The 26597-nt window shown below is 42.5% G+C and overlaps 1 protein-coding gene across 1 annotated transcript in view; it reads right to left on the reverse strand.

Annotated features, from left to right (window-relative positions):
- Positions 1-20715: 20715 nt before the first annotated feature.
- GLOD4 (glyoxalase domain containing 4) overlaps positions 20716-26597 on the reverse strand; it is a 354560-nt gene continuing 348678 nt past the window's right edge. Inside the window, exon 9 of the mRNA XM_044054305.1 lies at positions 20716-21293. Coding sequence (XP_043910240.1) covers positions 21228-21293 — 66 coding nt within the window. The 3' untranslated portion in view covers positions 20716-21227. The remainder of the gene's footprint in view (positions 21294-26597) is intronic.

Consider the following 26597-nt stretch of genomic DNA (forward strand, 5'->3'; position numbering starts at 1 on the left):
TTTGGCTTTCGCCACCCATTTAAATTTATTTCACTATGCCCTTTTTCGAGGTTAGTATACTGTGCCTCTGTCTAACAGTGACACAGAAGTGATACCGGGGTAAACCTATGATCTCCCATCCACTCATCAAGATTCCTCTTGAAGAGAGTCAATGAGGGACTCTGCCTAACCTGGACTGGGATTTTATTCCAGAGTGAAGGGAGCCTCTGGGTTATGTATCTGTCCCTCCAGCATGTCCTATTTATTTCAGTGCTGAGGTTCAAGTCTCTCGAGCACGTAGCTCGATGAGATTTGGATTTTCTGAGGTGCAGCATGTCCATTAATTCCGGGTTGGACATGGCTTTATACGTCAGGCACAGATCGCCTCTGAACAGGCGGTATGCCACTGAGTAGAGCTGGAGTTTCTTTAACCGGGCAGCATATGGCATCTGTTTGAGCCCTTTGATCCTCTTGGTGAGGTACTTTTGGGGTCTTTCCAGTTGCTGCAGGTGTCTGGTAAGGTACATCCCAAAAGCGGCATTGTACTCAATTTTGGGCCTGATGAGGGATGAGTAAAGAGACACGATGACCTCCCCTGATCTAGATGTGAATCCCTTCATGATTAGGTGGGCTATATAAAATGTTTTTCTAACCACTTTGGCCACGTGGTTGTCAAATGAGAGATTGCTATCAACTTGGGTCCCCAGGTCCCTAATTACTTCTTCTGTACTTAATGGATTACCACCTATGTGGTAATTTGTGGGCACTTTGTTTTTGCCAAAGGGGATGACTATACACTTTTTGGCATTTAGCTTGAGGCCATGGCAATTCATGCTATGGATTTTTTCATCAAGAGCATCATACACCTTTCTCTTACCAAGAGTGATCACTGCAGGGCATTCAGTGAGGTGGTACTGCTTAAACATTGCTCTGCACATCTCCCCTTGAATGCACTTTCCTCAATGCAAACCAGTCCTGCACAACTTCCATAAAAAATGGTTTCACTATTCAGTATAATTTTTTGTCATGTTTACAGCTGGAAGTTTGCAGAAACGGTGTATATATATATATATATATATATATATATATATATATATATATATATTCACCCTAGACCTTTTGACTATGTTCTGCATTATAGACTTGTAAATGCTGTAAGACTTCATTAAGCTGGTGCAAAAGCTACTTAAGATTATTTTCTGTTACAGACTAAGTCCCTCTGTCCCCCTCAATCTTTGTAACCACTCGTACCCTCCAAGGTTTGCTGTTGAGCTTCATCCCCCCTTACATTACTTTAGTGCTTACTCTCTGCTGTCTTAGTCAACAATCCACTGCTGTTCTACGCTAATGATCTAGCGATAAATGATCTTCAGACCAGCTCTTCTCAGTCATCAGTAAGGCCTTCCTAAAAATTCGCAGTTGTTTTGTTGGCAGATTTGTACATGGATTTCAAAACGGGTCTGACATGCCTTCTGCTCCACAAAAATGGCTGAAGTGTCTACTAACTAAGGTGTGTCTTCGACACACAATGTTTTTTCTTTAACAAGTCATACAGTCCAAACATTTAGAAGTTGGACTGGATTGTCACCTTTCTTTTTACATTCACAGTAATAAAATCAATAATAAGACTCCAATGCACTTGAAAAATCAGTATTCCATGGTAAAAAAAGTCCTCCCTTCCCATTCAAAAGCTAAAAACACCTTATCTGTGGGCCCTGAAAACAAACTAGGTTGTCCGATTATCAGCACCAAATATGGCCTATCGGAACCTCATCCTTTTAAGACTCACCACTGGTTGCATTCTTGAAATCTGGGAAACAACCACTGTGATACCATTACACAAGGGTTGAAACTTCAGTCACTGACTCCGGTAACTGTAAACCCATTAGTCTCACTAGCCTCATATTATCTCAGACCTCATTAATCTGGACATTGAGGGCATTGAAAATCTCTTAATCCTGGACTCTGATCAATTCATCGTTGTTAAAGGTAAGTCAACCTCGTTAATGTCTTGAAAAAAAGTCACTAATGCAGTGGATACTGGTTATGCAGTACATACAGTATATCTGGACTTGGCCAAAACATTTGACAAGTCCAGATATGCTGTATGCACTGCATACCACTATTCACTAATGCAGTGGATAGTGGTTACATCTGGACTTGGCCAAAGCATTTGACACTAGTGGTTATGCAGTACATACAACACATCTGGACTTGGCCAAAGCATTTGACACTAGTGGTTATGCAGTACATACAGCACATCTGGACTTGGCCAAAGCATTTGACACTATTCCTCATGCAGACATTATTGACAGACTTGGGAATCCGAATATAAATCCACATATGCGCTGGATAGCTAACTGGTTGCCTGACAGGAGCCATGTGTTTAGTCACAACAGCCAGTTCTGAAAGCAAAAAAAAGCCACCAACAGTGTATCATGGGGCTCAGTTTTGGGCCTTCTCCTGCTTAGTATCTATTTCTCAGACCTTCAGTCCAATACTGTTGGCCCATAAATATCTAAGTTTGAGTAACATCAGTTAATATACAGTTTTCTCCAATCTTCCATTTACTTACAAGTTGCTCCAACATGGGTTAGACTGTTACCAATTGGTGCAAAGTCAATGCCTACAAAGTAAATGTAAAAAATTGTATAGTTCATTTTGGTAAACAAAACACTTCCACATCATGTCTTACAAGTGACATACCCCACCAATCAGACACTGTCATAAGTGAGCTAGTCCTTCTTCTTGGCAATTCCGTCCATATCATCTAACTTCTAAAGGCAACTCCTTTAAGAAATATAAGTAGGCTTAATTCCCCTTTACTCCTCTGTCAGACCCATTATTGAATATAAAGCCCCTTGAATCAAGCATTTGTCTTAAGCATATCAACTGAAACAGGAGCATGGATGATGGGCCATGACGTGGACAGAGAAGGGAATGAGGCAGCATAGTGCATGTCACCTTTCTTCTCTGTTATAATAATGAGACCTCAGTACCAGGCTCTGTGGCACAGAAAGATGAAGCCCACTACATGCCCCCCCCCCCCGCAATGTGTATTCTGGAATGTTAGGGCTGCATAAAGGAAAAAAAATCATGAATGACCTCGATGGCTGTTTGACTGATGGCACTTTCCCATTGGCTCTCACACCAGTGATAGGGAGAAGTAGGCTAATGGTCGACAGGTAGCAGGGGGCAAAGCAAGCCACTCAAAAAAAAAAAAAACCTTGAGAGAAATCAAGAGATTACTAATTAAAAGATCAATGGCCTCAAGATGCTTATCTGGGCACACTGACAGCCCTCTCTGTAATCTTACAGTTTTCCCCATGGTGATCAGTGCCTAACCTTTCAATCCATGAAAAATCTGACCCTTCGTTGACCTACCACTTATGTGTAGAGGAAATGGTGAAAGGACTAAACCTTCATCAACAGACAAGGCACATTGAAATAGTAGCTTCATTGCTCAGTTCTGGAGCAAACTTTCACTTCATGTCAAACAGAGTAGCACCCTTGATACCATCAAGGTAAACCTAGACAATTTGATGAGAACTTTTGAATATGGTGTAATGTCTCAGCTTTGTAATAGTCAGTAGACTGCTTACCTATGAATCCCTATCTTTCCTCCTTGTGCTGTAAGGCATTCCACATTCCCCCAAGTGACTTGTGCGCACACATCATACCTTCCCTTTCTTGTCTATCCTTAACCAAAGATAGATTTAGTTCTCATAACCTCAACTCATACCCCTTAACCTTCATTCCCTTTATTACTGTGTTACCAGATCAGTCATTCTTTTTAAAACTGTGACTAATATGATATCCTTATCCATGTACTACTAAATAAAGTACTCTAAATTGGGAAATAATAATAGATGTATACAGGGGTATTACATCTCTGTTCCTCAAAAACACAGCCAGCATCTTAATGTTCTTATCTATAGCTTTTTCAATTTGTATCTGGTAGTTAATTTCTGCTGTTAGTATCACAACAATAATTTTCTACTGATCTGCAAGTTTTAGGGGTACCCACAGTCAGTTTTTAACAGAGATTATCACAGTCCTGGTGAAGCAGTTTACAACTGCCTACATTAAACCTTAGATGATACTTCTCAGCCTTCTCTGTCACTCTTGCCCCATCATCTTCATAGGTCGATCCTGTTGTCAACGCCACTTGTAATGCATAATACAAAGATGCCAAACAGCCCTCTAGAACCCCAAAAGCCACTTCACTTTCTTCTGAGGATGCCTCCAACTATTCTTTGCTTCCCAACACCTTTGTGCTATGGATTCTTTTATCAAGAGCATCATACACCTTTCTCTTACCAAGAGTGATTGCTGCAGGGCATTCAGTGGGGCAGTACTGCTTAAACATTGCTCTGCACATCTCCCCTTGAACGCACTTTCCTCAACGTAAACCAGTCCAGCACCACTTCCATAAAAAAATGGCTTCACTATTCATTAATCAATATAATTTTTTGTCATGTTTACAGCTGGAAGTTTGCAGAAATGGTATATATATATATATATATATATATTGACCCTAGATCTTTTGACTATGTTCTGCATCATAGACGTGTAAATGCTGTTAAGACTTCATTAAGCTGGTGCAAAAGCTGCTTAAGATTCTTTTCTATTCCAGACTGATAAGTCCCTCTATGCCCTTCAATCTTTGTAACCACTCGTACCCTCCAAAGTTCACTGTTGAGCTTCACCCTCCCAACTTACATTACTTTAGTGCTTACTCTCTGCTGCCTTAGTCAACAATCCACTGCTGTTCTACTCTAATGATCTAGCGATAAATGATCTTCAGACCAGCTCTTCTCAGTCATCAGTAAGGCCTTCCTAAAAATTTGCAATCGTTTTGTTGGCAGATTTGTACATGGATTTCAAAAAGGGTCTGACATGCCTGCTGCTCCACAAAAATGGCTAAATAAAGTGTCTACTAACTAGGGTGTGTCTTCGACACACAATGTTTTTTCTTTAACTAGTCATACAGTCCAAACATTTAGAAGTTGGACTGGATTGTCACCTTTCTTTTTACATTCACAGTAATAAAATCAATAATAAGACTCCAATGCACTTGAAAAATCAGTATTCCATGGTAAAAAAGCAGGACTTTGCTTTGCAATAAAGTTCTTATACCCTGTTTGGGAAAGGCTCTCCAAGCTTCTCCAGCAACTGCCACAGGCTCCAGATTGTGTGGGATAAAGCATGCAGATTTATGGCTAAATGTAAAAGGCATAAGCATCACCACACTTACTTGTGTAAAGCTGGGCATCTTCTCCTGGGCATCAGTAGCACAATCTTGGTGATAAGCACAAGTTGCACATTTCCTTGTCACAGTCGTACTTCCCTGGCCAGATGTCTGCAGTACAAAGCCTTTGTTTGATCCTTTCCTTGTTCTGCCTCCAGTTGTCTTGGATCTCCTTAGTATTCATTTGATCATTTGAATATCACACTAAAGACTTTCGGCTTTTCCTGGTAAGAGGTCGCCACAGCAGAACTCCAGTTCGCTCATGATTGGCAGTGGATTTTTAGGGTGCCGAGTTGCCATCCTGATGCCCAACTTCAACAAAGGCACGCCCATTCACGCTCGCACCTACCTGCATGTCTTTAACGTCACTCAACCATGGGGAGGACATGCAGACTCCACACAGAAGGTGCTCCAGATGAGAATAGAATGGGAGATCCTCTTGCTGTGAGGCGACAAAGGTAACCGCTGCACCATTGCAGCTGCTATTCATTTGGGTCTGTATTACTCTGATCACATGTTGCCTGACAAACCCATTATTACCTTTAGCCTTGACTACATGCTCATGCAGTACTTTTCTGTACTTCTGTAACTGTAATCTGTAACTGGTTAAAGTTGATAATGGGCCATGAGGTCCAGTTAACTTTCCTTAAATAAATATAGTGTGAATGCAAGTTCAGCCTTAATGGAAGAGTAGTAAGAGCTAACGAACTTAGGGCCCTTGTGCCAACCGACTAAGCTGGTTAATAAAGGTGAAATTAGTGTCCAGTTACTAGTTCACAATGTCATGTCTGCCCAGTCAGTGCTATGCCCTATACCTTCATTTATTTTTATTCACTTGCTTTCTGGGCAACCAGAAGGAACAGGTGGTTCTTTTCAAGGGTGACTCCGATGTACTGCCTGGTTAAGTGACATGCTCAAAGACACAAAGCACATAACAGGAAACAAAAGGAATCAACCCCAGCAATACAGGATATCAACAGGTCATGACTTTAACCATCTCTACTCATAGGTTTATAGATAAACACTAGGTGATCAATCTATAGTCCATTACAAGGCTTAGCCAATAAATCCCCTATGTAAAAGTTCCCTGCAGAGGTAATACAAGATAGGCTGGGGGAGATAGTTTGTGGCTGCCCATCTATCTATTTAGATTTACCTTGAAAGTGAAAATCGAAGTACTCTGACAGGGAGTAAAAGTTTGTTCTGGAAGTGGGAATATGTTGGAGTATGAATCTACCATAGTAACATGTCACATTAATCTGCTGATAAAGATTTAAAACCCATAACTGACTACATATGAAGCACGTTTTTACTAAATACCTCTTGGTATTAGTTTAATTTATTTTAAGTTTGTTCTGGAAGTGGGAATATGTTGGAGTATGAATCTACCATAGTAACATGTCACATTAATCTGCTGATAAAGATTTAAAACCCATAACTGACTACATATGAAGCACTTGTTTTGTAGAGGGATAGGTCATCAAGGTGGGTCAGGCTTTTCATGACTTGAAAGGTTAGACCCAGATCAGCTGCCCATTTCGCTGGATTACTGAATGTTTTAAGGAATCTATGAAATCTGTCAAGCTGAATGATGCATTTTGAAAAGTACATTCCAAAACAGTGCATTATATTTAATGACAAGTCTAACAGATGAATAAAGGGGAATTTCTTTGGATAGAGAAGGGATGCATTTGGCCATTATTTGAATCAAACAAAAAGACTTTGTGAAGTACTACAGAGACATGATGGTCAAAAGGAAAGAAATTAACAGCAGGAGAGCTTGAAACTCTTATTGCAGTGTCTGTCGAGGGGGGATGATTTGATGGCTGGCTATGGAAATGTTTTGTTTACAAAATTGAACAAGTCTACATGTTTTGCAACTGGCATAAGACCGTTGTCAACTCACCAGTTGACATCCCATGACAGAGCAATTGTGTGTCACTGGAAGAATGACCAGCATCTGATATACAGTCCTTTGCAAACGTATACTGTCATAGACCCGAAGTATTGGCTTGAAGGGAAACATATTCCAAATAGGAGCGGGCCCACCACTACACCCTTTTTGTTTATATAAGTGACAGTGGTGACTCTACCACATGGGTTCTCATCATACGGTCAACTAGCTATCCAACTGACAACATATTGATTTACATTTTTATTTAAAAGTCTGTCAGATAAGACTTACAAGGCAAATACCGTCAAAGGCTTTGGCCAGGTCAAGATAAACTGCATGCTCCACAGAGCTAATACCCACCACTTCACTCACCTTTTCGAAGAAATTAACAAGGTTTAGTAGGTAAAAAACAGTCTCTAACAAAGCCAAACTCATGAATGTCAAGGGTTACGAGGCTTAAAACATCCAGATTAATAAGGTCTGAGATAATACATTTTGCAGGTTAACATAATAGGCTAGTGAGACTAATGAGTCTATAGTTACCAAGGTCTGTGGTTGGGCCACCTTAGTGTAACAGTATTACAATGGCTATTTTCCACATTTCAGGACTGCAACCCAAAGAGAGGCTTAAATTAAACCGGTGAAGTAGGGTTTAGATAGGCCATACTTGGTGCTAATTCGGCAACACTGTATGTTATCAGGGCTCATCTCTGACTGCATTTAATTTTGATTTGAAGTTTTTTATTTAAGGTTTGATCAGTTCTATTTTGTATCTTATTCTAGTATTACATTTGTTTTGTTTTAAGTTTTCTGTTCTGTTGGAGTTTTAAGAGTTCTTGGCTAGGGTTAGTTAAAAAAAAAGTTACCAAGGAATTCCTTTGCAAACTGTGAACAGCTTCAGTTAACTAGTGGGGGGAGCTGATAAACAGCATTGCTCTTTATATTTAGAAATATCTGTATTTAGCTCAAGTGTTTGTGTGATCTGCATTGCTCTGAATATCACTAATCTCGGACTGCATTATTCCCCCTTCCACCAACCCAGGCCTTGGTGTGTTATTAAATTTGGTGGCTTTTGAGTGCCCACCCCTGCTATAAATCTCATTTTGGACACTCTTCCCAGTCCCATCTCATCAGCTCATTCTACTAAGTAGAGGGAGAGCATTTGAGAAGGCCTACCACCCCCTTAGTTTCTCAACTTTGAATTATCTTTTTTTCATCCATTCCCACTTAACTTACAAAAATGCATTTTATTCATCTGTTTTATTGTATTTGTGTTTCTTCCTATTTTATTTTGCTTTTGCTGCTTGTTCTTAAAAGTACTCAACTGCATTTACTGCTTGTTAGTAGCCTGACTAAATTGTAACTGTTATTCTAAGTCTTCAGGCTTCTGGCAAAGGCTCTTGCCTTCCTCATAGTGCCTTTTTTAGGCAAAGTCATGAGCATAAAATTACAAACATGAAAAATTCTTCTGAATTAAATTTAAAGATCATGCTGCTGAACACTAGAATTCTTAGCATGAAATTCCACTCATTTCAAGCATTCATTGCCCTGGAGAATGCTGACATTTGTGCAGTCACTGAAACCTGGTTCAAAGCTGTGGAAAGCACCCCAGCCTTATCAAGTTACTCAGCATACCATACTTTCAGACCCCAAACAGATGGCTACAAAACCAAAGGATGTGGAGTTTCAATATTTATCAAAGACATACACACCTCCAGGCTGGCCAAGCAGAATGACACGCAGGAGAGACTCCAAGTGCAGTTAACTGTTGACAAAACACCAATTCAAATCATAGCTAGCTACAGACCTCCAACCATGACTCAAGATGCCCACTTCACTTATCTGGACTTGAATCCATAAAGATTCAACCCTCTACCCTGATCCTGGGTGACTTTAACTACCCAACCATAGAGTGGAAGACGTATTCTAGCCCAGAGATTCCTTGACTTTGTCAATGCCAATGCATTGGATCAGCTGGTCGACACACTTACAAGAGGTGAAAATATCCTGGACCTGGTCCAAACCAACATGAGTAGCCATTGTAATACCCCTATAGTGTAATCCTCTTTGATAAGATCAGACCATAAAGTGATCACTTTTGAAGTCACCATCTCCCCTGACCCTCCCCCCCCTGTCAGGGTCAAACAAAAAAACTTTACCAAAGTTGACTGCACTCTCCTCAGAGCAGGCATAAGCAGCTTCACAGCCTCTGTCCCTTCAGTTGGAACTAACACTAATATACAAGCCTACACCAAAAAACTATATGAGCACCTACATAGCTGTAGGGAATCAGCAATACCTGACAGGAGCAAATCATCTTCCTCAAGGAAGTGTTAACCTGTCTGGTGCACAGCAGCAATAAACAAACTCTATAATAAAAGGAAAAAATTGTTGTCCAAGACCAAGGACGAACAGAGGCCAAGTTGGAAGCAATCTCTCCTTTGTCTGAACAAGCAAATAAGGTCACTGGTGAAATGCTCTAAGGATAATTTCGAGTCCAAATTGGCCACATCCACTAAGGACAGTCTCAAAGCCTTCTTCACATATGCCCACAATCTCAAAGGCAACACCCAAATCTGCTCTGAAAAGATGGTCAATAACACCACATACACAAACACCATGGATATAGCCAACCTGCTGGCAGATAGGTTCAGTGAAAACTTTACCCCCTTCTCCCCATCAGTAAACCAGGACATCCCCAGCACCTGCTCCCCCTCCCATCATCAGCAGGAAGTAGGCCTTTAATGCCTTCTCAAAGACAAAAAATTACAGTCTCCATGAGACCCGATAACATCCCTGGCTGTATCTTACATGAACTCAGGCTTGAGTTCTCAGCTCCATTTGGCACCCTATTCAAGCAAAGCCTGAGCACTGGCTTCATCCCAGCTGAATGGAGGACAGCCACTATCATCCCTCTACACAAAGGTGGAGTGTCCACTGACACAGGCAATTAATTATAAGCCCATCAGCTTAACTAGCTAGATCTGCATGACCATGGAAAGCATTATCATGGACCTTACAAACAAGGACATTGGCAACCTCCAAACGTTTGCCCCCCCTCCCACACAGTTTGGTTTTGTCAAAGGGAGATCATGCCTGTTAAACCTGGTTGACTTCTTAGAAAGTCAGCAAAGCCATGGATGAGGGGAAGACGGTGCACACCGGCTATCTTGACCTTGCCAAAGCCTTTGACACTACTCCAATTCGGGCATAATAGATAAACTCTCCCAGCTACCATCAACCCATATGTTACCAGATGGGTAGCTAACTGGCTCACTGATAGAACCTACTCAGTCAAAAGTGCGTAGTAGACTAGTAGCACTCTAGTAGTACACCTGTAAGAAGTGGTGTACACCAAGAATCAGTCTTGGGGCCTCTACTGTTTGGGATACACTTTTCTGAGGTGCAAGCCAAAACCAGTGGTCTGTGGCTGACCATGTCTGCAAGCTGTGATGTGAACTTCCTCCAACAGGGCCTTACTCAAACTACTGACTAGTGCCAGAAGCATGGCCTCAAACTAAATGCCAAGAAATGCATCATTACCCCCTTTGGGTAAGACACCACAGAGGTTCCTGACTAGGAAAATCCAGGGTCTCAAACACCTATCCTATACAGATATGCTAAAAGCCCTGTCCCTCTACTCAGTCTCATACAGACTGCTCAGAGGTGACCTGTGTATAGGTTCATAGGTTCGTACTAGGCTATCTGCCCTAGGGCATTTATAAGCCTAGCCAGAGTGTGTGTGGCTTTCGCCACCCCTTGGGATGAGAATACTACGCCCATTTAGGGTTTAGTTCACTGTGCCTCTGTCTAGTAGTGACACAGAGATGACCCCCGGGGTAAACCTACGATCTCCCATCCACTCGTCAAGATTTCTCTTGAAGAGAACTAGTGAGGGGCTCTGCCTAACGTGGACTGGGATTCTGTTCCAGAGTGTAGGGAGCCTCTGGTTTATGAATCTGTCCCTCCAGCACGTCCTATTTATTTCTGTGTTGAGGTTCAAATCTTTTGCTCTCGTGGCTCTGATGGATTTGGATTTTCTGAAGTGGAGCATGTCCATTAATACCGGATTGGACATGGCCTTGTACGTCAGGCATAGATCACCTCTGAGTAGGCGGTATGTGACTGAATACAGCTGGAGTTTCTTCAGCCGGGCAGCATATGACATATGTTTGAGACCCTTTATCCTCTTGGTGAGGAACTTTTGGGGTCTTTCCAACTGCTGCAGGTGTCAGGTAAGATACATCCCAAATGGGGCATTGTACTCAATCATGGGCCTGATAAGAGAAGAGTACAGGGGCACAATGACCTCTCTTGATCTGGATGTGAATCCCTTCATGATAAGGTGGGCAATATAGAAGGTCTTCCTAACCACCTTGGCAATGTGAGTGTCAAATGAGAGGTTACTGTCAACTTGGGTCCCTAGGTCCCGGATTACCTCTTCCGTACTTAATGGATTACCACCTATGTGGTAATTTGCGGGTACCTTGTTTTTCCCAAAGGGTATGACTATACATTTTTTGGCATTCAGTTTAAGGCCATGGCTCTGGCACCAATTATCCGTTTCTATGAGGCCTCTCTGAAGGATGCTTGTGTCCACTGGAGTATCAATTATGGCACCCAGTTTGCAGTCATCTGCGAACTTTGTCAGCCACAATCTTCTTATGTTTGCTTGCACCTCAGAAAAATAAATGCCGAATAAGAGGAGTCCCAGGACTGAGCCCTGTGGGACACCGCTTGTGACTGGCTTAGAGTCTGACATGGCTCCAGCAATTCTGACCTTGTGGGTTCTGTCCTTGAGCCACTTTGCAACCCATCTTGTGACATATGTGTTTACATTTAAGCTGGTGAGTTTGTCTATGATGCCGGAGTGGGGTATTGTGTCGAAGGCTTTTGCAAGGTCAAGGTAGGCTGTGTGAACTGCCTTACCCTCATCAATGGCCTTAGTGACTGTTTCAAAAAAGTCGACCAAGTTCAAAAGGCAAGATCTGCCCTTGACAAAGCCAAATTGGGTAGGATCCGATGTCTGTAGGTCGCCTATGTCTTTGTTTATGAGTTCCATAATGATCCTTTCCATAGCTTTGCAGACCAGGCTCGTCAAGCTTATGGGGCGGTAATTTCCAGGGTCCATAGAATCACCGCCTTTGTGGAGTGGGACCACTGTTGCTGTACGCCACTCTTTGGGTATGTATCCTGTAGTAAGGCTAAGATTAAACAGCAGCCTTATGTGCGGATTTAGTTCCTCTTGGAGTTCATGTAGCACGCAGCCCGGGACACCGTCCGGTCCCATTGATGCTGTGTTTTTAGCTTTGGAGAGGGCAGCTCTCACCTGGGCATCTGAGATGTTAGGGAGGCTACACTCTGCTGGGACAGATATTTCTCCTTTTGGGGGGGAGGGGGCAGAGAAATTTGCACTGAACCTGTCTGCCAGAATGTTGGCAATGTCTGTGGGTTCAGTGTATTTTGTGTCATTTTGGACTAACTCTGACCATATCTGGGAGTTTCCACCCAGGTTTCCAACATAGCTAAAGAAGGCCTTGTGATTGTCTTTTGTGTCTTTTGCGATTTTTCTCTCAAAGTTGGCCTTGGATGATTTTATGAGTGATCGTAGTTTTTTGCTAGTACTGATCAGAGATGCCTTCCCTTTTAAGGATTTTGCTCGGTCATGTAGTAGCTTCCTCCTCCTGTTGTAAAGTTTGTTAATGGCTGGGGTCCACCAGACAGGGCGCCTGCCTTTGGGGGAATGGGTCTTGGTTTTATTAGGGATTGCATGATCCATGCATTCTTGAAGGTGCCCGTAGAAGGCATTTATAAAGGATTCAGCGGTGTGGGTTGTGGTTTCCACTGGCCCAGGGGCCTTGAAGGATACCACTTCAGTCTTAAGAAGTGTGAAGTCAGCTTTTGAGAAGTTCTTCACTGTTGTCTTTTGTGCAGGGGGTGGGGGCGGGATGTGGATTTCCAGTGAGATTAATTTATGGTCTGATCTCACCATTGAGGGTATACTTCCGGTTTGGAGCATTTTGTCCCCATGTTTGTGATGATCAGGTCTAGTATATTATCTTCTCTTGTGGGAGTGGTGACTAGTTGTTCCATCGCATTTGAGTTTATGAATTCTAGGAACCTTTGGGCTAGGGTGTTGGGGCTTGAGTAATGTTCCCAGTCTACATTTGGGTAGTTGAAGTCTCCCAATAAGATGGTATTTGGTGAGACATTCATACTCTCCAGTGTCTTCAGGAAGGCTGAGTGGGGTTCCTGAGTTTGAGAGGGTGGTCTGTAGCATGCTACAACCTGTAGGGCAGTTTTGCCTATGGTTAGTTGCACCTGGATGGTCTCCGATGCTTTGTGCGTTGCCACTAACCTGGAGGTGTGGGTATCTTTAATGAATATGGATACTCCCCCTCCTTTTGTGGTTCGGTCCAAGTTTTGGGGCCAGAAAGCATGATATGAGGTAAAACCTGGTAGTGCTGGGGTGCTCTCAGGAGCCTTGAACCAGGTTTCAGTCACTGCACAGACATCAATGTTCTCCATACTGAGGAAGGCTTCGACAGCGTGCATCTTGAGGTTTAGACTTCTGGCATTGAGCAGCATTACCCTTAGTTTTTTTTCACTTGTGTTTTCTAGGGAGGTGGGTTTGTCTTTTGAGCCTTGCCTAAAAAAGGCACTATGGGGGTGGCAAGAGCCTTGGCCAATATCCGGAAGCCCAGGGGTGACAGGTGCAAGCCATCCCTTGCGAAGCAGCATGGCTTGTCAAGCATGTCATCCCAAGCAGACAGACATTGGATCCCCTTAGAATGACACCAGTAATTAAGCCAATTGTTAAAGCTGATCATTTTGTGTTTGTACTGTGGCATCATTCTTGGTGAAGGTAAGATGCTGCTCAGGGTCAGGGTCATACCGGCCTGGGCTACATAATCAGAGAGCTCCTCTATGTCTCTTTTCATGTAGTCCAGGGAGGTACGTCTCAGGTCATTCACACCAGCATGGACAATGACTGAGTCGTATTTGTACTTGCTTTGGAGTGACCTGAGTGCTTGTGTTATGTGGCTGATTCTAGCACCCGACAGGCAGCTTACTGTAACCTTTTCCTTGTTCAGTCTGGTGAGCGGGACGTCAGTGTGTCTGACTATAGATTTGCCTATTACAAGTGTATCTAGCATGTTGTTTGGCCTTAAGGGCTGTGACTGTTTAGCACACTGACTTTGTGAACTATGTGTTGCATGTGGTATGTCTTGAGGTAGTGGTCGCTTGGGTGTCTGCTTTGGAGGCCTCTGTTGTTTTGGTAGATTTTTAATCAGAGCCTCAGAGTATGTTTTTGTGTGTTTATGTGTTTGGTTTGCATACAAGGCCATCTCAGACCCAGCCTTGATGAAGTTGCTGCCTATTCATAAGTCAAAATCCACTTGCGCAACCCACACACAAGGCCTTAACTGGTCTGTGACATTAACAGAACTTGTTGGCAGGACAGATTTGTGTCCCAAAGACTCCCCCATCTGTGGAATAGACTCCCTCTCCATCTCAAGCAGAGTACCTCTCTAGCCCTCTTTAAGATGAATCTGGATGACTGGATCAGAAACAGAAGATATACCCTGGGATCCCAACTGTGTGCTGGACAGGGGAAACAGGTGCTGACTTTGAGGGAACATGGGCGAAATTCTTGGCTAGGCTTATAAGGGCCTCCGGGCCAATAGCCTAGTATCATCCTCTGAATCTATAAGTCAATGGGTATTGTATTCTGCCTTTGAGAAGACGTGCTCCACAGTAATTATTGGGGGTTGCTGGGACTTTGGAATCCAAGACATAGTTAAAAAGGGGTGAAATAAAAACCGTCAGCCAGGATATCAGATATCGGACAATGCAGTGGTAGAATTGTTGCCTCACAGCAGAAGGTTCTCCGGTTCGATTCTCAGATGGAGTGCCTTCTGTGTGGAGTCTGCATGTCCTCCCTGCATTTGTGTGGGTTTTCTCTGGGTACTCTGGTTTCATCCCACTTTGCAAAGCATGTGTCTGGAGTGTTTCTCCCCAGGCCTCCGCTGAAAATTGGCTTTGTTCCAAGTCAGACTTTCCTCAAACAAATGTTAAATAAATTAAATAAATAAAAATAAAAAAAATCCCCTTTTAGTTTAGAGTGAGGAGTGTTTTGACGACTAGTGCTGAACATTACTGGGTGTTATTTCTTAACATCCTGGCTAAGTTACAGGAAATTGCCAAACAAACTAATGGGGTGTAAGAGGATGCAACTTTAAGTACTCAGGTGCGGAATGAGGAGCCCTGTCCTTATCTAGAACAGTAATGGCAGGTGTGAATGTGAACCTGAGGTGTCAGGTAGGAAAGTACAGGGAATTACCACTAAAGAGATTAAAAAGTGCACATACTGTAGCTGCCTAGGCAGCAGCAAAATCTTGCTTTAAATATTTACAGTTTCTTGGCAGCAGCATTCACCCTTTTCAGAGCAACCTATAAGCAAGCTAATCCTACAGTGCACTGGTATTTTTGTTTCACCTACATTTCACGGAGACTCAACTAGTTGAAGATTCAACCATATGAAGCAAAATGGTTGAAGGTCAAAAAAAAGAAAGAAAAGAAAAGCATTTTTCCAAGGATCAAGCTTACCAGCACTTCTCACCCCCTTCTGTATACATACTTCTTCCATGGTCATGCAACCACAAAGTAAAAAATAACATCCAAACAACAAACCAATAACCACTTGAAAGGATGTATAAAACTAAAAGCAAAGCAAACCACTGAAAATGCAAACTGAAAGGGACACTGCAAGACAATCCAAGAAAGGTACCAGCCAAGTCAAGTTAAAAGCACTAACTTAATTGAGTGCTTTTGTTTCAAATGTGAAACTTCAGAATAACAAACCAGCACACCAACTCAATTTAAATACACGACAACATTTGTCACAACACATTAAGGGAAAAAAGATGACAAAATTACAATCATTAAGTAAAAACATTTCATTAACATTAAAGAAGACATTTTTTGTTTTTAGTCAGTTAGACAATACAGCGAAAACGGTGGGGTTTTCCCCATTGTTTACAGTGTGAAGGGGAGTGTTTTTCAAGAAGCTGTTTGAACATAATAATGGTGGCCAAAACTACAATTGGGGCAAATGGAGACTTGTAGGTGCTGCAGTACTTGCAGATTGTTGTTTGTAAGGGAAAAAATATATATATATATATATATATATATATATATATATATATATATATATATATATAGTTTCACTTCATAATCTTGAATTACTGAAATCCCGAATTTCAGTAACCCGAGACTATAAAGTTGAACCAGTTCACAATAGCAAAACCCACAATCCCGAATAACACAATCATGAACATACACCTGACACCAAAAAATACACACACACACACCATTCCACCCACAGCACACAAACCACACAACCCTACACTATATGTAAGCAGGGGGCACTCCCCCCCTACTTATATATACCAACTCCGAGATTGCACATAACGTTAAAAAAAAAAAACTCACACCACGGCATCCTCCACTTGCTCACACACAAATACACATCACACACACACATACAAACACCAACAAATCCAACACTCACACTCACACCTTCCTACCCTTACCCACACATACAACGCACAAAAACACACACAAACAGTCACTCACCTGCAATTTCAGGTACCATAACACTATACGCAACATACCGGAAATGCATAAGCGCGGATTTGAGATATTCTGATTTGCTCTTATGCACTTTCGGCATTCTGGTTTTCAGCTTCATGGTCTCGGGTTACTGAAATTCGGGATTTCAGTAATTCGAGATTATGAAGTGTAACTATATATATATATATATATATATATATATATATATATATAAATATAATGGGTTTATTTTATATATATATAAAATCTATATAGGTCTACTTTTCTTTATTGAAATTTCACAATCTCGAAAAAGTAACATAAAACGTCACTTTCGTGAAAGTGCACAACATCGAAAGTGCACTTTCGTGAAAGCCAATTCACTGAATCGGAAAAAAAATTTGTAGGGGGGCAAGACCCCTGCACCCCCCCCCCACTCCCCTACTTAAATATACTAACACCAAGATCGCACTACAGTGGGGAGAAGGACATATTTCCTTATCCCCACTGTAACGTGCTTCGGTGAATCGTCTTTCTCAAAAGTGCACTTCCAATGTAGTGTACTTTGACTTAAGTGGGTTCAACCTTCTGTTTCTCGACAAACTGTGTTTTCAACAAACAGGAGGAGACCCATACATATATATATTATATACATATATATTACTGTTGGAAAGAATAATCTTAATAATGTACTGACTAAACACATTTCTGAATTTTGTGAGCATTATTTTTTATTTTTTGGTATAAAGACTTTACAACCTAGTCCATGGGGTGGTGCTGTGGACCTTTTTTTACAGGTTCCTGAATTATTCTGGTAGATATAAACAAATGCAGGGGTTAATCCCAGTTTAAATGACATTTCTATTAACTGTTTACTTAAGCTAAAATCTTTAGAGTTTATGTGAGGTTTTATTTAGGATCTACATTTATTTTAAGGTTTCTTAATGTTAATGAAATGTTTTTAATTTTGTCTTTTGTTTTCTTTCTTGATGTGTCATGCGATAAATTATGTCATTTATTTATTTAAACTTAGTTGGTGTGCTGGTTTGTTATTCTGATGAAGTTTCACATTTGAAATGAAAGCACTCATTTAAATTAGTACTTTTCCAATGTTCTTGGCATTTTTAAATTGGTACTTTTAACTTGACTTGGCTGCTTCCTTTCTTGGACTGTATTACTTGTCCCTCCCAGTTTGCATTTTCTGTGGAGCGCTTTGTTTGCTTTTAGTTTTAAACATCCAAACAGTTTCAATCACTGCAAGTGCACAAACAGAAACTGTACTGACAATGACTTCCTATTGAAATGCGACCCAGGAGCTCCAAGCTAGGAATAAATTGTATCTTGTCCAGGTAACATTTCACCAAGAGTAGGAAAGCCTGTATGTCTTTATCTGTCTCTCTTGATTCAGGGCTTCCATCAAGCTCAATAATTATTCATGAATGCATCTTACATAAAGTCCTCAGGAGAAATGCAGTCCTGGGATTAGTCAGCATATGCATGGTATGGTAAGGTGCACATGAAGCCTTCAGTCACCCAGCACAAATTTAATTGAAAAAATTTGCAAATTTCACAATATACCTTACAAAGGAACAAACTTTATACTTGATAGTCATTTTGTAAGGTCAATAAAATTAACAACATATTAACTAGTGGTATCCATGAAGTTGTTAGAGTTTAACAGCTATTTTATTAACATTAGTACTTAGCTAAATTTATTTATTTTTTTTAACTAAGGAAATACATAAAAACTACTGGAGTTTGCAAAATCATTACTTTAGAGACAGAGAAAAAGCCAATACAAATAATAAATAAGACCAGGTCTGCAGGGCCAGATAAAAAAGCTGTAAGATTATTGTTAAATATAAAAGATACTACTGCTCCAATTTTCCTTCTAATATTTCATAAGATGTTAGGTATGGGTAAAGCACCATCTTCATGGAAGGAATCCCAAGGTACACCACTATATAAAAAGAATAATAAACATGATATAAAAATTACAGACCCATTTTGAAACATTGGTCTGTAATTTTGAAAAAAAAATGTATTGCTGAGTTGTTGGAATGCTCCTGAGCTACTACTATATGTTTGGATATAGACCAACATGGATTTGTTAAAAACAAATCAACGTTAACCAATTTAATAAATGTTTATCATCAAATTACATTATCTTTAGAGCTTGGATTAACACTAGGAGTAATTAATCTAGACTTGGCTAAAGCCTTCAATATGTTACCAAATCAAATTTCAGACGTTTATTAAAATTTAAGGTTAATAATTTTTTAGTGAAATGGATCATGTCTTGGTTATACAAAAGAATCCAGTCTGTTAATATTCAAGGCACACAATTGGAATACATTAGTAAAACATGGTGTACCTATATGTACAACTTCTAACACTATTCAATCCAGTTGAAATATGTGGATAATTGTAACATTGGGTTCATAATGCAGTCTGACACAGATATGGTCTCTATAAACAATTACAAGAAACAAACAGGAAAATGGACACAAAAACCCGCAATTAGCTTCAGTCTGGGCAAATGTAATACAACCTATTTTAGAAATGACATTACAAGAGAAGATGTGCATTTAGTTTCACATCTGATAAATACAATGCAATTTCTTCTGCCTTCTCCTTTATTAAATATGGAGACATTATTAATAACAGTGTAATGAAATATACAGGATATATGCTTAAAACTTGTCTACTAGGGATGAACGATGCCTAATTATGTTATACAAATCATATATTATACCTAAAACTGAATACATTTTCACATATTCATTTGGAAACTTGAATTGCCTTGAAAGTGTTCAAAGGAAATTTACAAAAAAATGATATTAAAGACTTATGTTACAGAGATAGATGTAATGGCCATCTGACCAGAACACTGTAAATAACTTACGAACTAATAAATGCAATCTCTATAGAAATTATCTATTTTGACTGTAATTTGAAAGAAAAAAATGCTCTTAACAGCTTATGAAAAAGTTCATACTGTGAAATACATCAGATTAGATATCCCTAATCAGGGAAGGCAGAAGTGTAAAGCAAGAAAACATTTTAGAAAGGAAAATAAATTTCTTTCTTTTGCAAAGCATGCTCAGAATAATTATGCAGATTTCCCATGAGAATAACAGTATTCAAAAGTTTAAGAAATGTATGCATTATCAGGGTTGATTTAATGTTGGCCACAAGCTACATGCTGATCTCCAGCATGGTGCAGGTAGAGGCCCATTCTAAGAGCTAGGCCACGCCTGTGGGAAGTGAGTGGGCTTGGCTACTCAAGCCAGGATATCAGTTTTGGCAGGGCAAGTATGGATGCATGCATGCTTTTGGGTAGGGGAGCACTGACAATCCTCATTATGATGTTGGTGCCTATGTCACCACCAAAGGAGTGGGGTTATGGACTTGCAAACAATCTCCCATGGCTGGCTTGTTGACAACCATGCCACAGACCTCTCTCACCTGACTTGAGAATTAATGGGATTCAGTGACTCTTGCCCTACAGGGGTAAGAAAGGACACAAAACCTCGCTCCAATGGGGAATGAATGGGTAGCCATGCTTGACAGTCACTAGGCACAGTGCCTGAAAGAACATATAGGAAAAGAAATCAGACTTGCTTTAAATCGCTCATCCTGAACACTCTATTGTAAATTTGCATACATATCAGCCTGCCTGGAAAAAAACTCAAAGCATTTTTTTTCTCCTTCTGTGATGCACATTCCATAAAGTAATTGATTTGGAGATGTCTGTCTGGATAAATGGTCCCCACATACAAGTATTAACAAGCACAATACAATACAATACAATTAATATAAACTTTCTAACAACCTGCATTTCTTCTTTTCCTTTGTGTAGCAAATTCCAATATTTGCACTGACTATTTAAATGTTTTAAAATGCAGACTAAAAAAATGAGACTGACAAAATAAACTCCCAGGTTTCAACTTTTGAAAAAAAAATCCTTTTTTAGTTTTAGTGAAAAATCTTTGTTTATTTTTTAAGACTTTATTGTCTTTGGTAAAGCAATGAATGCTCAATTGTTTCTTTGATGCTAATTTTCTACATGGAAGAAAATGCCTGCTAGTTCTTCAAAAAACAAACATACAAAACAGTTTGTTACAAGCTGTGCATCTTTATAATAATGCCCCCTTTAAGAGTAGTAAACTACTCCATGTTGTAGGTGTGTCTACATTTAATCAATACCCTCAGAACTCGGGGCAAAACAGCATATGGTGTTGATTAATCAACACACAAACATATGCTATGTTGTGGACTGCTGCTTACATATTAACAATCTACATCAACACAAATTACATATTGAGCATCATAAAGATTGGTCACTTTCAACATATACTTCTGAGTAACATTATCGCACTTGAGTGAATGAACTTTATTATAACAAATAGCACATTTGTACTTGAAAAGTTTCAGTAGTTTAGGAAGAAAATACTGCTTAATGTAAGCAAAAAAAATCTATCACTTCTATGCTGATGCCTTCTGCATATTATGCTTGGCAAACCATTCCTCACTCTTGTCAGATGCAATGGCCTAGAAAAAAGCAGAAATAAACAAGTTACATACATTAGTGACACCAGATTACACCTAAGGTAAAATGTATGCATGACCTAAGCTCAAAAAGCAGACATGGTATCTGAACTGAGAGAGTAGAAGATACTGCACAACTTAAAACCAGTCATTTGGTATACCAAGCACAGCATATGATAAACGTTCACAAGCAAAAAGCTAAACCACGACACCAGAACATTAATTTTATTTATTTTGCCTCTCACTGAGCATCAGCTCTTCCTTCTGGAGCACTCAAAAGTCAGATTTATTTTCCTTTTGCAATTAGGTGTTAGGGCCCAACTGATTGGGTGGAGAATGTTGTACAATAGGCAGGAAGATTTAAGCCCTAACCCCATATCAGTTCCAGGCTTTCCCTCAGGCTTCTAGGCTGTGAGGGAAATATCCCTATTTCCGTGATGATGTCTATTAGTGGCCTCATCCTCAAGGAGCATGGAGCTATGAGGCCATGCTTCACCTCTGCTCTTCCATGGCCCAACATGCACTCTGCTGTGCTCTAAGAAGCTTGCAGCACAGAGGCTATACTCCTCCACAGTACAGTCTCCATTCTTTTCCCTAAAAAGAGGTGAGGTTACACAGCCCCTTCATTCTTCTCCCTGCCCTCATCAGCTCTGCCAGTGCAGGCAGCTAATCAAACCCAGGATGGCACACACAAGCAGATCTCCTTGTCTCAGTCCCAACTGAACTAGCATGGTAATTTGTTTAGTATTTTCTCTGTCTCTATATCATCTTGTGCCAATGTTCCAAACTTTACTTTAATAATGATAACTAACAAATAACACAAGTTGTACTAAAAGGATTGTTGCTGCAGAATTCATATATATGAAGTGTAAAAGACTGCTGTAGGCCACATCACTTCTCAGTTATTAAAGGAAAACTCCACCTTCTCCTACAGTTTTACTCAACTCTTAGGTTTCTTTTCTCCCTACAACATGTTTCTAGCACTGTAGATACATGAAACCTACTTGTACTTTACAAAACTTTCATTTCCTCACTTTGGTATCAAAGGATGGGAAAGACCACCTATTTTTTTTAAGCTCAACGTCTCACACAAGTTGCAGAGGAATTTGTCTACACCTGCATGACATACCAGACACAGAGAAATTTGTAGTCAGGACATTTACTTAAGTGTAGGGGGAGGGGCTATCAATTCATCTTGGACTACACAAAGATACTTTGAACAAAAGCCTGCAATTCAGCAATTGTTTTGGTTGCAGCTGTATAATTCCTTAGTATACTACAAAACAAGCCCTGAGACACAAAAATGAGGGCCATTCAGAAATAAAAGAAGCAGTCCTGTTGCAGACAGTATATAAGATGACAGCGACTGACACTAATCCCATTATATTTTAATGGAATGGGAATACACCATTACTCCCTTTTGTCTAGCATAACTCATATAAAGTAGACTTGAAATGGATTATGGGAAAGAGAAAGGCTTGAAGAAAAATAAGATTACATTGGTATGTCAAGCCCCACTGGCAGCCATGTTGAAAAAAACATATTCAAATTCTATAAGAAGTAGACGGAGTGATTTTGAGATGTTAAAATAACTCAGAAAACAGAGATAGGGTGAAAAAATAGATCTGAAGTAGGTGATTCATTTGTCTGCAACCTGTGGGTTATAGATCCGATATCGGATCCGAACCAGCATGGTTTTCCAGCTATGGATCCGAGCTCTCAGCTCCTCCCCTCACCCATAATGCCCTGCTCTCCCTACATGACCCCAGATCTAGTTTGCCGCGCTGGTGACCAGATTGGTGAAGGTTATAGGTTTCCCTTATTTTAGCTTAAAGTTGTTTAGTTTTATTAACTTTTATAACTTTTAGTTTCCCTCCCCTCGCTGGTGCGTAGTGTGTGTTTGGGCCTGTGTTTGTTTGGCTAGTTAGCTTTTACTTTTTTAGACTAATTAAAGTAAAAAAACTAGTGTCCTTAGGATGTCTAAGGCTGTTTTTTCGAAGTGCTCTGAGTGTGGCCATATGCTTTCCCCTGCTGATGGCCACACTCGGTGCGTTCGATGCCTTGGGGTTGAACACCTCACTTCTGGATGTTCCATTTGGGTAGGGTTCAACCCCAGGGCATTGAAGGAGCGGAGGTCGAAGCTGGTCCTGGCAGGATTTTTGCCCCCGGACTCGGCTCCGGCTACTGCTCCTTCGGGGGGTACCGTGTCTACGGTTCCCTCCTCTCCGGCTCCCCCTCCTCCACCTGGGACTCAACCTCCCTGTAGTGGTTTGGAGGAGAGGGAAGCAAGAAAGAAGGACCGGAGGGAGAAGCACCATAAGCGGCGGGCCGAGACCTCTGTTTCGGCCCCGCCTGCCAAGCGGGCTTCTCCTCCGGCCTCCTTGTCTGCTGGTTCTCCCCCTCCTCGGCTCCGGTCTCCTGTGTGCTTTTCACCGGGACCTGAGGAGGAGGAGACCCGATCTCCGTCGAGGCTATTGAGGAGGCACTCAAGGCCTACCTCGGTAGCCTCGTCGAGATCTACGTACAGTTTATCTGATGCTGATCTGGACCGGATGATGAGAAGGTTCATCCAGGCCCAGATGCAGATGGGAGTGCTCTTGCCTCCCCCCCCTCTGGGGGGGAGCTCGACCCCTTTCTTTAAACCTATAGCTCCTTCTCCGACCCGCTACTCGGGTTCGGAGCAGTTGGAGCCGAGCAGCTTCGGAGCCGGGGGTGGGTCGGCGCCGATAGTACTGGTTACTTTGGATCCGACCCTGCCCTTGAGTGCTTCGGATCTGACCTCTCGGAGCCTGGATCCGAGCTTCGGATCCGGGGGGATCAGTGCTCCTTCGGCGCCATCCGTGTCGGAGCGCACTGTCCCCTCGGATCCGAGTGCTTCGGTGCCAGCTCCGATCCACTCTTCGGATCCTAGGGGGATCCGATTATCGGATCCTTTGGTCGAGGTCGGCTCCCCCTCGGCTTTTGATGTAATGGAGAGGGCCCTGTTGAGGGTTTCCGGACCCCCGGCACTTGCTTCGGCTCTGTCCCGCGCTCCATCTGCACTGGGCCAGGCTTCCACCATCCGGCCACTGGGACAGCCCGCTCCTTTGCCCCAAGTTGTTCCTTTGGAACATGTCACAGCTTGCGAGGAGTCCTCTGACAGCCCCCCGGAGAATGCCCCTCGCAAGCATACGTGCAAAAGGAGGCACATAGACTCCCCCGAGTCTCTCACTGAAGACACGGATTTGGAGAAAGGGGAAGGCTCCCCAAGATCACCCCCCAAGGATGTCTCCTTTGGAGACATCATGGAAATGCTTCGCATAAGGGGGGGGTGGTCTGCCCCCAAGTCTTCCTCGGACGAGTCCGTGTTCTTGGAGGCATTTGAAGCGGGCCCGTCTACCTCTTGGGTGTCCCCTCCTGCCGACCCCCTGGTGGACCTGATTACCACCAGGGCGTGGAAGGAACCGGACACCTTGGAGCCAATTCCAAAAAGGCCTGACCGTATACTTAGTCCCCCGGCTGACCGTGCCCACTGGAGTAAGGGGCCTCCGGTAGATGCCATGTTGACGGCGGCAGCCACCAAGAGGGAACTTGCTCAGGAGAGCCCCTCAGTCCATCCCCCAAGCAAGGAGTCTCGGATGATGGACCGCTTGGGGAAGTGGATGTTTAGTTCAGCGACCTTTTCAGTGAGGGCGCTGAACTACCTGGCACATGTGATTAGGATGCAGTGCGATCTTATCAAGGAATACGCTGCATCCCCCCCAGAGTCCATGTCGGAGGAGGACAAATTGTTGCACTCCACCCGTATGGCCACTCTTAGGTCCGTGACTAATACCTCTATGCAGTTACTGTCCCATGCTACGGAAGGTGCCGCTAGAGCCGCAGGGGCAGGCCTAGTTACTAGACATCAGGCCTGGCTCCGTCATTGCGATTTCACGGAGCCCTTCAAGGCGTCATTTGCGAACACTCCCTTCGATGGTTCTGCCCTCTTTGGCAAAACTGTGTGTGATACTTTGACCCAGAGTGAAAAGGATGGGAAGACGCTGTCTGCCGTCGGAATCCGCTTCTCTGTGCCCCAGAGGCCCTATTCTAGGAACCAAAAGGGCCAGAAGAAGATGTGGTTCCGGAGGTCGCAGCAATCCCAACCCGCTCTGGACAACCAGTCCTTCCATGGCAGAGGAGGACAGGGAGGATGCCGCCCCAGGGGCAGAGGGGCTCCCAGGAACTTCGGGTCCACAGAACCCTTCTCTGAACGGCCCGCGCAGCAGCCCTGAAGGGTTGCCCGTCTGCTCCACTCTGGAGGCAGTCGGGGGACGTTTTTCGGAGGACCTAGCGGCATGGGAGTCCATAACATCAGACTGCTGGGTCCTCCGCATCATATCCAGAGGATACCGCATCCCATTTCATCACATGCCAAAATTGAAGTCCCTCCCCGACGTTCCACCCAGTCAGTGGGAGGCCGCTTTGGCAGAAATTGGCCATCTGCTAAAGAAAAGAGCCATCCAGCCCGTCCCCCCAGACCAGATCGGATCAGGGTTCTACTCCAGGTTCTTTTTAGTGCCAAAAAAGACGGGGGATCTAAGACCAATATTAGACCTTTCACTCTTGAACCTGGCAGTTCCCAAGGAGAAGTTCCGAATGGTTACATTACAGTCTATTCTCCCCCTTCTGGGAGAAAATCACTGGATGTGCTCTATAGACCTCAAGGATGCGTAGTACCATATACTAATGGACAGGCGCTCCAGGAGGTTTCTCCGCTTCCGGCTGGGAGCCAGTCACTACCAATTCTGGGTCCTTCCCTTTGGTCTCACCACAGCCCCCAGGGTGTTCACCAAGGTATTAGCAGTGGTAGCGGCCCACCTGAGGCTTCAGGGGGTGCAGGTCTTCCCTTACCTGGATGACTGGCTTCTCACCGCTCCAACAAGGCATCTACTGTTATTGGCGCGAGATTCCTTTCTCCATCTAGCTCCCCGTCTGGGCATCACAATAAATACAGAAAAATCCAACCTAGCCCCTACGCAGTTCATAGATTTTATAGGTGCCAGGTTAGACTCGAGACGGTTAAGAGCCTTCCTCACTGCGGACAGAATTCAGAATCTGCAGCTCCAGGTGCGGGCCATTCTCCACTCCAGCTCAGTTCCAGCGGAGTTGGTCCTGAGGGCTCTAGGGTCCATGGCAGCAGCGATAGCTCTTCTTCCTCTCGCCAGGTTCAATATGCGCGTCCTTCAATGGACACTCCTAGTTCAGTGGTCTTATCTTGCTCTTCCTATGCATCATCCCATTGCGATCAGCAAGGCTTGCAAGCGGTCCCTCCTGTGGTGGCTCCAC

The sequence above is a fragment of the Protopterus annectens genome, chromosome 13.part0 (genome assembly GCF_019279795.1).
Source record: "Protopterus annectens isolate FY-2018-M chromosome 13.part0, PAN1.0, whole genome shotgun sequence".
Lineage (NCBI taxonomy): Eukaryota > Metazoa > Chordata > Ceratodontiformes > Protopteridae > Protopterus > Protopterus annectens.